Raw genomic sequence first — 16278 nt, forward strand, 5'->3', positions numbered from 1 at the left:
TTTAGATCTGACTTTATTTGTGTGAAAAGTTTTTTTGTAATTGTTTTCATATTGTTCTTGGGTTTGTCTTGGCAGGTAGTGTCTGCAGTTATTTTAAATGCAGTTTCTCCATCTCTTCCTGTTGGACTTTATTAGTAATTATATTACTTTTTTAAAAACACCTGGCTGAGATTTTCAGATACTTTTTTTGAGACAGTTTTTTTTCCTATTCCTTTTCAATATTTCTCTGTGTGTCTGTATGACAAAACAAAAACACAAGAACTACAGCTTATATTCTATTTCTATTGATTGGCAAAATTTAGATTGGCAAAATAGAATCTTGGGAGTTGCAGGTGACTTTTAAAGCTCATCCAACCCAACTCCAATCTAGCGTGAGAATCATTTTACAATAATAGTGTAGCCAAAGTAACATCCATTGAAAAGAAAGTATAAAGTCTTGTTTTATTTCTTCAGAGCATCTGCTATTGTCTAGAAGCATCATCATAAACGGGAGACGACATAGGCAAGTTTGTGAGTAGTATTTTACATTTGTGGAACATTTTATAGTTGATTCTAATAACCTTATGCTGTGGGCAGGTATTACCCCTGAACAATTACATGTTCCAATCTAATGGACTATTTTGATAGGTAGCAAATTCCTCATCACTAGGAGTCTTTAAGCAGAGGCTAGATGACTACTTGGAATATACAGAATCCCAGAGTTGGAAGAGACCTCATAAGTCATCACAGTACAATAATCGACCAAACTAAATCCAGTAACTGAACAGTAATCTCGTACAACGACCCAGAAAAGCAACCGTCCTGTCTCCAGAGGAATCTGCTACCTCCTGGGCAGTCCGTTCCACCTTTAGGTGGTTCTAACTGTTCTTTTCCATACATCAAGCCTAAAGCTGTCTCTTCGCAACTTCTACCTGTTGCTCCAAGTTTTATGCTGACAACCAAGCACAAAATTAATCATTCTTCCAGTTTAGAACCCTTAAATATTTGAAGTCAGCTATTAGGTCCTTCTTACTACCAATCTTTATTCTTTTCAGGTTAAACATCCCTTGTTACTTCAAATGGAAATTTATAGCGTAGTCTCTAGCTTCCTTACTATTCTTGTTGCCTTCCTTTGGATGCACTCCAATCCGTCAATGCCCTACCTAAACTGTGGCATAGAAACGAACTCTATTCCAGATGAAGTCTGACCAGGTAAGTACTAATTACTAATTTTGGACACTGTGCCTCATTTTTGGTCTGGACCCGTGATTACATTGGTGCAGGAAATTTCCAGGGAGGAAACTCCCTCTACCAATACAGACCAGCACTTGCTCTGCCTCTTATAGTCTGAAGGTTGTCTGGAGGGCACCGAGAGGCCTAGGATCACATAGCTACTGGACTTAAATCTTGATCTTCCTAACTCAGGCCAGCTCCCTATTAACTACACTAAGCAGCTTGTTGTGCCTCTCTTCGTGCAGTCAAATTTTAGCTGACATTTAACTAGTGTTTTAAGGTTTGCAAAGCATGTTAGATGTATCACCTCCTTTGAGCCTCATCACAACTCAGGGAGGTATGTCCTACATATGGTGCCAGGTGTATTTTACAGATGAGACAACTTGGACACAGAAAGGTTAAGTGCCTTCCCCATGGTCACAGCTAGTGCCCAAGGGTTGATTCAAATACAAATTTTCAGACTCCAAGTTTAACACTCTACCCATCATGTCGTGGTGCCCCTCAGGCCAAGATCTTATTAGTTTTTTTGGATTGACAATGTGGAATAGCGTCTCATATTCAGCATGCAATCCATTAAAACTTTCAAATATTTTCCAAACTGTTGTCTAGCCATTCCTCTGCCATCCTAGACCTATGCAGTTAAGTTTCTTAACACAAGTGTAGGATCTTATACTTGCCTTAAGTGTACCATACTAATATATTCAGCACATTATTATTATAGTCTATGAAGATCTTTTCAGATCCTAACTCCTGAAGTATTAGCTACCCCTTCAGGCTCAATAAACTCCATTGGTTCCCTAATGTCTCTAAGATCAAATACAAAATGCTCTTTTTGGCATTCAAGGCCCTTCATAACCTACTTCTCTCCACTCCAATGCACACTCCATGCAGTCAGTCACTAAAGTGATTTTCTTAAAATGCATACCCCCTACTCAAAACTGACTTAGAGTAGCTTGTAGTCTACTTAAACCCCCCAGATCTTTTCCAGATGAGCAGCTATCTAGTCTTCTCCTCCTGTACTTATGGAAAAAAAGTAAAAAAAATAAGTGTAAGGCTTTCCTTTGTCCTTATTTAACTCCATTTTATTAGATTCAGCTCAGCATTCTGGCTGGTCAGACTCTTTTAAAATACTGACTTTACAACACAGTGAATTAGCTGTGACTCTAAGGTTTGTGTCACTTGTATTTCTGAAAAGCATTTATCTACACTTTTTATCCAAGTATTTCATAAAAAAGCTAAATAGTATTGGGCCAAGCCAGATCCCTGGGGCCCTCTACTAGAAACATCCTTCCAAGGTGACACGGAACATTGATGATTACTCTTTGGGTTCAACTATTCAACCAGCTGAATCCACTTACATTTAATCCATGTTTCAATCTTGTCTACAAGCACAGTACAAAAGACTTCATCAAATACTATGCTAAAATCTTAGTAAACTGCTCCTAAAGTCAGATATGGTGGCTGATGGCTGTAATCCCTGCTACTAGGGGAGGCTAAACTGGCATGGGCAGCTAGGTGGCACAGTGGATAGAACACTAGGTATAAAGTCAGGAAGACCTGAGGTCAAATCTGACCTCAGACACTTAGTGGCTATGTGATCCTGGGTAAGTCACTTAAGCCCTATTTGCCTCAGTTTCCTCATCTGTAAAATGAGATGGAGAAGGAAACGTCAAACCACTCCAGTATCTTTGCTAAGAAAACTTCAAATGGAGTTATGAAGAGTTGGACATGACTGAAAAGGACTGAATAACAACAACAAATGGCTGGTATATTACTTGAGGTTAGAAGCTCTGAGCTGCAATAGGGTTAAAGCCAATCAGGTCTCTGCAATAAGTCTAACACCAACACAGTTTGGCAGTCAGTCTAATACCTCTTCTCTCCCACACTTTCCTCCAGAGTCTTCCAAACACCGAGCTAGCCCTAGCAATGCGTGCGTCAATCTCATTATCACTGCGTACATCCCTGGAAAGTACACTACTGAGGTAAGTGAACTTATCCACAGCATGTGCTGACCTGATTGTTGTATGACTATGAAACCTAGACAGTCTACAAGTGCCATGCCAGGAAACCAAATTAATTCCATTTGAATTGTCTTAGGAAGATTCTGAAGATCACCTGGCAGGATAAGATACCAGACACTGAGGTCCTTTCTTGAACTACCCTGATTTCAAATATATCTGACTGCTATTTTAGTGCCTCTTTGTCTTCATCTAGTCCTTATAACTTGAAATCATAAAGGGTAGCTAGGTATTCTCTTATCTCATTATCCCCACCTTTAAATTTATCCTCCCTCTAAACTTTCCTATTTCTGCTAACAGCATCACTATCCTGCCAGTCTTGACTTCTTCCTTCTTGTTACCCACATAAATAATCTGTTGGCAAATCAGTTCTAATCCTCAACATCTCATGTCCATCGCCTTTTCTCTTCCCTCAAATCCATTCTCCACAAAGCTGCCAACCTGATACTCCTAAGGCAGGGGTTTGATTATGTCATTGCCCTCTCAAGAAACTACAGTGGTTCTCTCTTGTCATTGGGAAAAACACAACCTACCTTTGGAGGCCCTTTAAGCCTTCACTTTCTGGCTCTAGCGTGCTTTTTCTAGCTCATTACACAGAAATCTCCTTTATGGACTCTATATTAGTCCAACTAGATTATTTGATGTTAGTCTGTATACGATCTACCACCTCCGGACTGTGCCTTTGCACAGGCTTTTCCCCATGCCTAAAATGCACTTCTTCATCACCACTTCATCTCTTAGAATCTCTAGCTTCTTTCAAGGCTCAGTCTATATGCCACCTCCCATAGGAAGCCTCTCTTGATGTGTTTTCTAATGCTCTCTACTCTCAAATTATCACATATGTATATGTTATATCTTCTCAGTAGAAAGCAAGGTCCTTAAGGATGGATATTCTTTTTCATTTTGTTTTTATATCTCCAAGGCTTTGTGGTACTGTAATTTTACAATATTTATTAATTTAATATTTATTGGAGTAGGTCATCTTATTAATATTGGGTACTTATCTTAGGTACCAACTCCCTATTATCCACTTTTGTACTGTCTTTGACAGTCCAAAGAGAGGTTTTCGTGCAAGGAAAAAAATGCACAGTAAGAGATCAGCTGCTTTGCCTACTGTCCCCATGCACTTGGAACAGTGATTCTATTCCCTCTTGGATTCCAACCACCTCTTTGTTGTTCTTAGTTCTCCTTCCAGCCTTTGCTCATTCTGAACTTTAATCGCACCCCCCCCCCATTATTCCAAGCTTTCATATTTATCATCTATTATCTATCTTCGCTTCCATCTTTCATGCTTCTTTTTTTAAAAGTCCAAGTTGGTTACTAAGCTCTCTGTGCACCAACATCTATCTCTTTAGATAACTTTCTCTTCCTTCTCTTCTGGGCTAACTTCCCTTTTACGATTTCAGTGTATGGGAATCCCACGTGTTCTTATTCTGAACCATTTGAAATCTGCTCTCCTCAAATTTTGAGTGCATTTCAAGGTATGTTCTGCTTTCTCCTTTTCTATCACAAACTCTAAGGTGGAATGGTCACTCCCTTCTAAGGTTTCTGTTAGTTCCACCTCTGTAACCAGTGCCTTATCATTGGTGAGAGTCACATCAAGAATAGAATTTCTCCATGTTGGCTCCTCCACCTTTTGAAGGATGAAATGACCATTCAGGCCAAGAAAAGAAATTAGACAGAAATGCTTTTTTGCATGGTGAGAGCACTCCAGCAGATGTCCAGGTAATGAAATCTCCCATTATTCTGCCAGGCCTGTGACCTGTTTCCTTAACTCCTCATCTATTTCCTTTTCTGTCGAGGTTGTCTGTAGTATATGTTGATGACAATATAGTTTGTTTCTGTTTCTTCTGATGTTCACTCAAATGCTTTTCACCATGGTTCTCCCTGGTGGTGTTGAGATTTCCTCATTAGACTTTCACCTTGAGAACAGGGACTGTTTTTGGCCTTTCTTTGTATCCTGAGTACTTAGCATATCATCTACTGATATAGTGTCTACTATGTGCCACAAACTGTGCTAAGCACTGAGGATGATACATCATCATTATCATCACCACCACCACCATCTTATGGGAAAAGAATGTGTATATAATCCCTGCCATCCTGTCTCCTGTGGGACTTACACCAAGAATACTTTCAGCAAGCCTACAGAAGATGAGCTTACATGCTAATACTTTTATTCAACTACAAAAAGAATTCTTTTGTTCACTAGTTCAATAATCTATAGAACATTAAATGTAAAAAAACAGGATAGCAACTTGTCCCAAGATTATTTTTACCTGCAATCTATCAAACAATAAGAGAAGAATGAGCTTTTGTGGTTATTTTGTCACTATTAAATAGTAACTTCCCAATACCCAAACCATCATCGATATCATGGGAGGGGGGAAGTGGAAATGGCAAAATGAGGGCATGTCAGCGAGGATGATGTGTAGTAGAAATTTTGTGTGCCCTGAGACTGGTAGCTATGAAGACCTTACAGGAACCCTGAAATGTATCTAATGTAAGGGGTTGACCTAAACTTAATTTCTGCTAGACTACTTTCCAGTTTTCCCAGTGACTTCTGACAAATGTTGAATTCTTCCTGTAGTAATTGGGGTCTTTGGATTTATCAAACATGATCTTGTGTTTGCTTCTACATGCTCAATATCTGATCCATTCCACTGATCTCTCCCTCATTCAGTACCAAATCAGTTTAATGATTACTGTTTTGTAATACAGTTTGAGACCTGGTACTGATAGAACTTCCTCCTTCTCAATTTTTTTCATTTTTCCCTTCAGAGTACTGACATTTTGTTCCTCCTTATTTTATTATTTCTTTCTAGCCCCATAAAATATTTTTTGAGAGTTTGATTGGTACTACCCCAAATAAGCAAATTGATTTAGAAAGTAGTTAATATTTTTATATTAGCTTAATCTAACCATGAGCAATTAATGTTTCTCCAATTATTTAGGTCTGTCATTTCTGCAAAGAGTGTTCAATAGATTCATATAGTTCATGGCTGAATCTTGGAAGATATTCCCAAGTATTTAATAGCTTCTGAAGTTATTTTGAAAGGAATTCTTTTTAGAATTCTTATTACTGGGAGTTGTTGGTTATATATAAGAATGCTTATGAATTATGTGAATTTATCTTTTTCCTGCAACTTTGCTGAAGTTATTATATTTGTTAGTTGACTCTGTAGGACTCTCCAAGTACCCCCTGTGAAAAAAATGATAACTTTTTCCCTTTGCCTATGTTTATTTTCTCAATTTTTTTCTGGTCTTATTGCTGTAGGTAGCATTTCTAGCACTGTTAAAAACTAGTGGTAATATTGGACATCCTTGCTTTTATTAGAAAGGTCTATAGAAGGTTTGCTTTTGCATTTAAATAGTAGTTGCTATATTAAGGAAAGGTCCATTTATCCTAATGATTTCTAGGGTTTTAATAAAAATGTTTATTGTATTTTGTCAAAAGCCTTTTCTGCATCCATTGATACCATAGCTTTAAAAAACTATATTATTAAGATGGTTTATTCTATTTGTAGTCTTCCTTCTGTTAAACCAACCTACATTCCTTGTATAAACCCTTGTGCAAACCCAGTCATAGTGTATAACCTTTATAATATGTGGTTGTCGTTTACATATTTTATTTAAAATTTTTGCATCAAGTAAAATGAGCAGAACTACAACATTGTACATAGTAACAATGATATCGTAAGGATGATCGACTGTGAAAGACTTAGCTACTCTGATCAATACAATGATCCATGACAATTCCAGAGGACTCACGCTAAAAAATGCCACCTACCTCCAGTGAGGGAATTGATGAACTCTCAGTGCAGACTGAAGTATATTTTTTCACTTTATCTTTCTTGGGGTTTTTTGTTTTTGTTTTGTAACATGGCTAATGTGGAAATATGTTCTGCATGACTTCACATTTATGATGGGTATCATATTTTATGCCTTCTCAATGAGTAGGGGAGGGAGTGAAGGGGAGAATTTGGAATTTTTAAAAAAATTTGCATCGATATTCATTAGGGATATTGGGATCTATAATATTCTTTTGTCTCTCCCTGGTTTAGGTATCAAGACTATATTTACATCATAGAAAAAGATTAGAAGGGTGTCTTTTTAATTATTACTGTTTATGTAGTATTTGAATTCATTGTTCTTTACATGTTTAATAGAATTGACTTGTGAACCCAACTGAGGAGTTTTTTTTTTAAATTTTGGAGTTTATTTATGGCTTGTTCAATTTCTTTTTCTGATACTGAGTTATTTAAATAGTCTATTTCTTCTTTTGTTAGTCTAGGTATTGACATGTAATTGGGCAAAAGAGTTTCTAATAATTTCCATTATTTCCTCCTCCATTTTTCTTCTTTTTATATGTGAACAATTTGGTTATCTTCTTTCTTTTTAAAAATCAGGTTAGCTACTTACTCCGGAAAAAGAAGTGATCTACTCAAGATGCCAAATAAGAAATGTATTTTTGCACATAACCAATTTGTTTTACTTAACTGTAAATTTTTGCAAGGGTTTTGTTTTTCTTTTCTCTTTTTTTAAATGGGAGTAGAGGTGGGGCAGAGAATTTAGGAAAAGTAAGGAGGATGGGGAGAGGGTTGCCCTAAAAAAAAAAAAAGAAAAAAAAGAAATGTGCTGTCTCACATCAAAGTGTGGTTTCTCTCAAGGCTGGTGAACACCAGCTTCTCACAAGGCTAGGTCTTTATGTACTCAGTGATCAGGAAACCATATCAAGGATCATCAGTCTCCTAGATCAATAAAGGACAGTTTCCCTGTACCTTTAAGGAAAAATTATGAAACAAAATGTTGCTCCTAACACAGCTTCCCACTGCTTTCTGCCAACGATATCTTCAGCTCTAAGTTATCCAATAATGTATTGGAGATCAATGCTGAGCAACTCTAAGAAATAACTGTATTTATTCTGTTGTGTTCAGTCATTGTTTCAGTTATGTTTGACTCTTTGTAACCCCTTTTGGGGTTTTACTGGCAAAGAGTAGTTTGCCATTTCCTTCTCTGGCTCATTTTACAGATGAGGAAACTGAGGCAAACAGGGTTAAGTGACTTGCCCAGGGTCACACAGATAGGCTGGATTTGAATTCAGACCTTTCTGACTCCAGGCCCAGTGCTCTATCCACTGGGCCACCTAGCAGCCTTATTTATTCTAAGATTAAATAAAATAAAGAGCCTAATTCAAGGAGCTACTTAAATCTAGAGGGAAGTGCTGCTTTTATCACAACAAGTTTATATAATTTAAAAATGCAGTCATTTTATTCACCTGCAAAATAATTCAAAGAACATTAACTATAAAAGGATATTATACTATCAACCTATCTATGTGAATATCATTAAATATAAAACGAGAGGAACAATAATAATACAGCAATTTATGTAGCTCTTCAAGGTTTGCAAAACACTTCATATCTGAGGCTCAAAAACAACCCCATGATTTCTACTTCATCTAGCTTTTTATCCTTATTATGTGTATACCATGAGATATTTCTGCAATGTACAAGCTAATTTAGAGATCCTAACATGAAGAAACATATTTGATCTCATAGGTATCCCTGAGATTTGAAAGGATTGGATCTAAGACTGGAATAGAGTTCTAGAAAGGTATATCTTACTCAGAAAGAATGGGATGGGTAAAAATGAATATTAGTCTGGGTGGTAGGAAGAAGGCTGCAAATTAAGATCTATTCATATGTGGAAATCTGGGAACCAGCAGAGTTAAGCATGGCAAAAAGCATTTTGTTAAAGAACAATGAAGGAAGGACTTACAGTGCCAAGATGACAGAATGTGGAAAGGAACTCCCTGGAGCCTCTCAAATTCCCTTCCAAACAACCTTGAAAAAGGCCTCAGAGAAGCCACATGTCTCCAGAGAAAACTACAGACCACCTGCCTCTTACCTCTTCAATCCATTCTCCACAGAGTTACCAAAGTGAAACACAGGTCAGACCATGTCACTCTCCTGTTCAATAAACCCCATTGGCTCTAGGATCAAATAAAAACTATTCTGACATTTTAAGACTTTACAGCTGGCTCCCACCTAGCTTTCTATCTTCATTATGTATTACTCACTCTAAGGTACTCCTTGGACCAACCAAATTGGCTTTCTTCCTCTTCCTCACACACAACATTCTATTTCCCTTCTCCACACTTTTGTATAAGCTGTCTCCCATCCCTGGAATGCATTCCTTACCTTTGCCTCTTAGAATTCCTAGTTTCAGTCAAAGTTTTGTTCAAACATTATAACATCTAACTAAAGTCAGGCCTTTCCTGACTCCCCTGACCTAGCTACTAGCGTGGCTCCCTTTCAAAATTGCCTTGTATTTAGTTTGTATATGTTTTTCATATATTTCTATCTGTACATGTTGTCTCTCCTTCTAGAATATAAGCTTCTTGAGGGAAGGGACTATTTATTTTTACTTCTGTCTCCCCAGTTCTTAGTATAGTGCCTGGCCCACTGTAGGAGCTAAATCAATACCCAATGACCAAATGATTGCTTGATGAGCTAAGTTAAGGAAACCATTCTAAAGTCTATGGATAGCATGGATTTTTGCTCCCATCTAGATGGGATGGCAGCTGAAGACTCACTTCTGTAGTTGAAATTCTAATTCTGTGACTGAAATTCTGGGTTCTGGTCAATTCCATATCCTTAGATAAGATCTGTCTTAACTACACATTTGTTTCCTACTAAAATGGAGAGTTAAGGACAAAAGAAGTTTTACCTATAGTTTATCAAGTTTTTATCCCAAAGTATCCCAAGATAGTAATGTTAACCCAGACCTTGAAAAAGAGGTTTCTAAGATACAAGCCTTCAATAATTCTGAAGAGAACACTTTTGTACCAATGGATCAGCCTACTCCTAAAAGCAAAGCGTAGATATCACTTTTCAAGGAAGACATAAAATGTAGGACTTGTCTGATTACCCTCAAAACTGTAAGTTAGAAAGCCAAACCTGAAACCCAACTAAATTTTTGTTTTCCTAAACTCCTCTGTGGTTTAACTAGATTAAACATCTTTTCCTACTTCCTGTATTATAATAATCAGTCACATATTGTTGCTATGCGGATGTTAACTGGCTGTCACATGTTTCACCACAGAAACCGTTACATCTTAGGATAAGATAAAGTATCTTATGTCGGCACCTAAGCAAAGAATGTACAGTTAAAGTGATTAAACACCAGCTATCATGGATCAAGCATCAGCATACACAAATCTTTCCTTCCTACCTCACACTCCTCCCTAGGTATTTCCCTGGGCCCTACTTCTTCAAAGTCCAAAATCTTCCCCTGCTATCCTACTCATTGTATCCTTTAAAATCCCCACCGATGTTAACAAACTCCCCCTTGGTCTTGTATCTCTTTGCTTAAGCCTGGAGGGGCCAGGGCAGTAAAGAGCCTGCTCCAAAACACCCTCAAAGCCTCACATATCCTAAGCCTAAGCATAGCAAAGGTACTTACAGGGCTTTACTTTCCAGAATTCAGGGATTGGGAGCTTAATGCCTGGTCCAAATGCAGAGTATTTTCTGGGTATGCTTCATCCCTACCATTCTGGGAGATGGCCCAGAACCCTGAGTTCAGTCCAGTTGTCAGCTGTCCATCATCATGTTATTCTTTCTCCACCCCCAGGGTCTCAGAATTATAAACATCCTGGGCCCCAGGGAGCCAGCAGTATTAATAGAACCCGTAATGACCCTGTACTCAGGCATCACATGTTGCTTATGCATTGGGGCTCCAATCAACTGGCAAGGATTTTCCTTATTCTGTGATGGGCAAATTCCCTGATCCTACACTCTTTACCCTAGAGATTCAGGTAGAGTAGGTGACTTCTGAGAGGATTTTTTATATCTCCCTGTATGTTCATCCTTAACTACTTCAGTCTATCTCTCAAAAGTCCTCATTTTCTTTGGCTCTCCCATGCATCCTTTAAAATCTCCATTCTCTTGTTAATACCCCTTCATCCTGGATTTCTTGACTTCACATTACTTCCCTCTTGCAGGAGTGAGGCTTTCCCCAGAAGGCAGTGTATCCCTGGTCACCCCGTTTAGTTCTGGATGCTCCTTCTCTCATGCATTCCAAAGAATTGGGTCAGGAGGAGGAGCAGACAAACTGCTCATTAGCTACCATCACTCAGCAACCTCTCCACTGAGGTTCACTCCATCCACTTCATTTCATCCTAGGAGGCAGTAAGAGGCATAATGGATAGACTGCTGTACTTCAGGTCAGGAAGACATGAGCTCAAATACTGCCTCAGGACATTTACTAGCTATATGGCACTAGAGCATCACTTAACCAACTGTAAAACGGGGATAATAATAAAATCTACCTCCCAAATTATGAGGATCAAACGAGATTATATATATATTATTATATATTATAATATTATATATTATTATATATATGCAGAACACTTTATATATATAAATATATATATATATATTTATATATATATAAAGTGTTCTGCAAACCTTAAAAGTGCTATATAAATATTAGCTATCATTTGTTATTCATCTTTATCACTGGGTCCAAATCCTTGTTACAGTTATCAATTGACCCCCATTTTCTCCCCTTTCTTTAGGGATTTTGTATATGGCTCATACCTTCCTCTCTCCCACAACCCTACCTTCTGATAAAATCGTGGGCGTCCCTCCCCTCCCCTACTCCATTCCTTAAAACTTTTATCCTCTTCTGCTCCAATCTGATGAAAAGCCATCCCTTCTCTTTGTTGAGGCTAACACCTTTGTGTCTTTGATCCAACCACTTTACCCCCATCTTCTCTGAAAGCTTATCCCTTAAATCATTCCCTCTCTTACCTTTAATCTCTCCTTACCTGCCGGTTCCTGTCCTGAGACCAACAAACACACTCAGGTTGGTCTCATCTTTAAAGAAGCTTTCACTTGACCCTGTAGTTCCCTCAAGCTATTCTGTCTTCCCCCTTTCACAGTCAAACTCCAGTGACTCCATACTAACTTTGGGATAAAACACAAACTCATTAGCCTGGCATTTAAAGCCCTTCACAATATGGCTCCAACCTACATCTCCAGTCTTATTTCTTATTACTCCCTTTTACACATTCGTCATTGGAAACAGATTGGTTTACTTGGTGTTTCCCATAAATGAAATTCTCACATTTTGTGCCTTGACACCTCCCCTCCATGTCTATCACATATACCTTGCTCCCCTCCACCTCTTAGAATCCCTAGCTTTCTTCAAGGGACAGCCCACGAGGCTTTTCCTGATTCTTCCTATTGTTAGTTCTCTCTTCCTCTTGAAAATATTTTGTCTATACTTGGTTGTTCACCTCTTGTATCCTCCCAGTACAATGTAGGTTCCTTCAGTACAAAGCCTTTTTCAGTCTTGTCTTTGCATCCTTAATGCCTAGCTCAGCGCCTTGCACATAATAGGTACTTAATTCGTTTGTTGAAATTACTTACTCTAGCTCCATCTCTATTACTTGCTGGGTCATTTGCTTCTGTAATTTTTATTTGCTTTCATTTCGTCTAAAATTATCACTTGCTGCTATAATTTTCACTTTATGAAGTAGCTAGTCCACTAAAATCTACCTTCAGTGCCTCATCATGACATGGATGTTAAACTGCCAAGGCTATGCCAGCAGAGTAGAAGTTCAGAAGGGTCTCTGCAATGGACTGTCATCTGAGGAACTCCCTAGACAAGTGAGGAAAGATTCATCATCAAAAGGCTAGCCATCAGGGAATTTTTTGGCCAGCAAACTCATAAAGATCATCAAGAAAGACTTAGAAGAATTGTTCTGTCTTCCCTATTACTACAGAGGGTAAGTAACACCATCCTCCCAGGCTCTCTGGCTCACAACCTAGGAGCCATCCTGGATTTCTCACTATCTCTCACCCTCCCCACCATGTCCAAGCTGCTGCCAAGGCCTGTCCGTTTCACTTTTGCTTTGCAACATCGCCTGAATACATTCCCTTCTCTCCTCTGAGACTGTTACCACACTGATTCAGACGCCCCCTCACCTCACACCTGGACTACTACAATAACCTGCTGGTGGGTCAGCCTGCCTCAAGTCTCTCCCCACTCCAATCCATCCTCCATTCAGGCACCAAAGTGATTTTCCTAAAATACAGGTCTGCCCATGTCACTCCCCACCCCTCCTCAATAGATTATATTAGCTCCTTATTGTCTCCAGGATCAAATACAAAATGCTCTGTTGGGCATTCGAAGCCCTTCATAACCTAGCCTCCTCCTATCTTTCCAATATTCTTAGTACTCCGCTGTATATACTCTTAAATGCAGTGACACTGATCTCCTGGATGTTCCACCAACAAGACACTCCATCTTTCAGCTCTGGGCAATTTCTCTGCTATTCCCCTTGCCTGGAATGTTCTTCCTCCTCTGCTCTGACTACTGACCTCCCTGGCTTCATTTAACTCCCATCTAAAATCCTACCTTTTAGAGGAAGCCTCTTCCAACCCCTCTTAATTCTAGTGCCTTCCCTCTGTTAACTATTTCCTATTTCTCCTGTATATACCTTGCTTTGTATATTTGTCTGCGTGTTTTCTCCCCAAATAGACTATAAGCTCCTTGAGAGTAGGGACTGTTTTTTTTTTGCATCCCCAGAACTTAGCACAGTGCATGGCACATAGCAGGTGCATGATAAATGTTTATTAGCTGATTTATTGATTGTGATCTGCATCAGTAGTGCAAGTACCCACACTGATGAAATTATATCTCTCTGAAGTATGAAAGAAGTAATTAGTGCTGCATATCAATTTTGAGATCTCAGAATTGCTTTTTTTGTATTACAAACCTTTAGGAGTATGTATATATTACATATGTGTATATTTTATATATGTGTATTATACATATATATGCACAAACTAAATGAAGATTATAAAGTATTCTTTGGCTTTCCTTGAGATAAAAGAAGCTTTAAATATATGATAGAGCTAGTTTCTGATGATCTTTTCATTTGTGCTATCTAAATGTTTCAGCGTTCATGTTCTTCTTTACCAATCCTCCAACTTCTGTATTCATACAGCTAATTTCAGAACTCACATGATGCAGAAGTTAAATTAAAGAGTCCTCACTTCTCATCACTATGCAAATGCTGATCATGGGAACTAAGCAGAAAGTTTGATTTGGAAGCAATCATAGTTAAGTAGAACATTTTACTGTCTGAAGTCAGAACCTTGGCTAAATTGCCCCAAGTAACTGAGAAACTTGTATTTTACACTATACTGATGGTCTTGCATAACTTAACTTTCTCCTTGAAGACTTGAAGCCTGCCTACCTTTGAAGTCAAACTCCAAAATAGAACACCACCTTGTAAAACTATACAAACTAATTTTAGTAATGAAGTCTTCATAGGTTTTTATCTGCAATAAAGGTTTAACAACAGCATTATGAACTCTTCATTGTTGTTCAATCATGTCCAACTCTTCATGATGACATTTGGGGTTTTCTTGGCAAAAATACTGGAATGATTTGCCATTTTCTCTCCAGCACATTTTTTACAGATAAGGAAACTGAGGCAAATAGGAGTGAGTGAGTTGCCCAGGGTCACACAGCTAGTAAGCATCTGAGGCCAAGTTTGAATTTAGGAAGATGAGTTTTCCTGACCACCTAGCTGCCCCATTATGAGCTCAGTCACAAGCTATAGACAAACATCCCAAACTAAAGACTATTTGTGTACAAACCATTCACCCCTGCAACTGGCATGCTGCTACAATAATAATTAACTTATGACACTAACTTATTAAAGCACATTCCTTTCCTTTCTTTTAAATGATAAATTACAAAGGTATAAAATTGCATATAGTATCAGTCACATATACTCCTTTATGCTGTTTCCCTTAACTTTTCAGTGAATATACCTTGTTAGTGTGAAACAATATTTGTCAATAAAAAACATTAACTTAGCTTGTTCCTTTTCTCTTTAACAATCCTCTATGGTTGTTCTTATTTTGATGTAACTCAAAGCAATTTATTACTGTGGTTATCTACAAAGAACCATACTGTAACATGATATTTCTAGTCATCTAGCTTAGGAAGGAAAATGGAATTCAAGCTGGTCACCAGAATTGAAACGACTATGAACTAGCAACTTTAGTTTCATCCAAGTATGCCTGCAGGGTCAAAGGCAGGTAAGTACTACATGGTGTTTGAAGGAGTGTCCAACTTTCAGAGACTGTGATGGTCCTTTCCATCCAAAAGGTACTCAGTTTATCATTTTAGAACTAGTTGTTTAAAAGTGACCAAAGCATAATTTTCATCAGCTGTGAGGCTACTTTTCTGTCTTGGAAGACACCTCTCTCATGATTGATTTTGCTAAAGGCGAATGCAACAGAATTGTTCGACTGCAAAATTTTAAAAGATATTACAAGTAAGTCTTCTCCTGATTCACCCACCTGGAATGTGTCTACCACACGATGAAGGAACTCAATTACAAAAAGGGGTGGCACCTCTGTCTGGATCACAGCCACAAAAAAGATCTTGTGGCGATAAACACTTAGGAGATAGTGATGAGGAGTAGGAATCACAGGAGGCACGTTTTCTGCCTCAGTAGCTCTCTCCTGGGCCTCAAAAAAGTAATCACAAACGGAACGACTAACCACACTTTTCCAGTGCTTCTCTAGAAAAATATCCCCAGAGGAGTTGATCAAGAACAGGCTGTGAATCATGGTGAGAGAAGAAAGCCTTTTTCAGTATGTGTGACTCAGAGACTCGATAGAAATTCAACCCTGGAAAACAAAATGAGTTAAGTAATAAGGTGATGCTCCACCTGTCTGAAATGCCCGCCCTCTCCTTTTTTCACTATCCAAATCATACCTATTCATCAAAAACCAAGTGATATTTCAATCCCTCAATAATAGTAATAGCTACAGACTAAATATTTCCCTCTTCTGAACTTTCATATTAATTACTATTTGTGTGGGGTTCTGTTAGCAATTAATTATAAACCATCTTGCAACATCTCTTCTACTATACTGAATTATCACTTCAATCTTTTATCATTTCATTTTTATCATTGACCCCTAAAAGAGTGTAAATTATTTATGAGGAA

The 16278-nt window shown here is 38.1% G+C and overlaps 1 protein-coding gene across 1 annotated transcript in view; it reads right to left on the reverse strand.

The window, feature by feature from the left end:
- AP3M2 (adaptor related protein complex 3 subunit mu 2) overlaps positions 1-15953 on the reverse strand; it is a 31719-nt gene extending 15766 nt beyond the window's left edge. Inside the window, exon 1 of the mRNA XM_036752609.1 lies at positions 15623-15953. Within this exon, the coding sequence (XP_036608504.1) occupies positions 15623-15895 (273 nt within the window). The 5' untranslated portion in view covers positions 15896-15953. The remainder of the gene's footprint in view (positions 1-15622) is intronic.
- Between the last annotated feature and the right edge of the window lie 325 nt (positions 15954-16278).

Source organism: Trichosurus vulpecula, chromosome 3 (genome assembly GCF_011100635.1).
Source record: "Trichosurus vulpecula isolate mTriVul1 chromosome 3, mTriVul1.pri, whole genome shotgun sequence".
Taxonomy (NCBI): Eukaryota; Metazoa; Chordata; class Mammalia; order Diprotodontia; family Phalangeridae; genus Trichosurus; species Trichosurus vulpecula.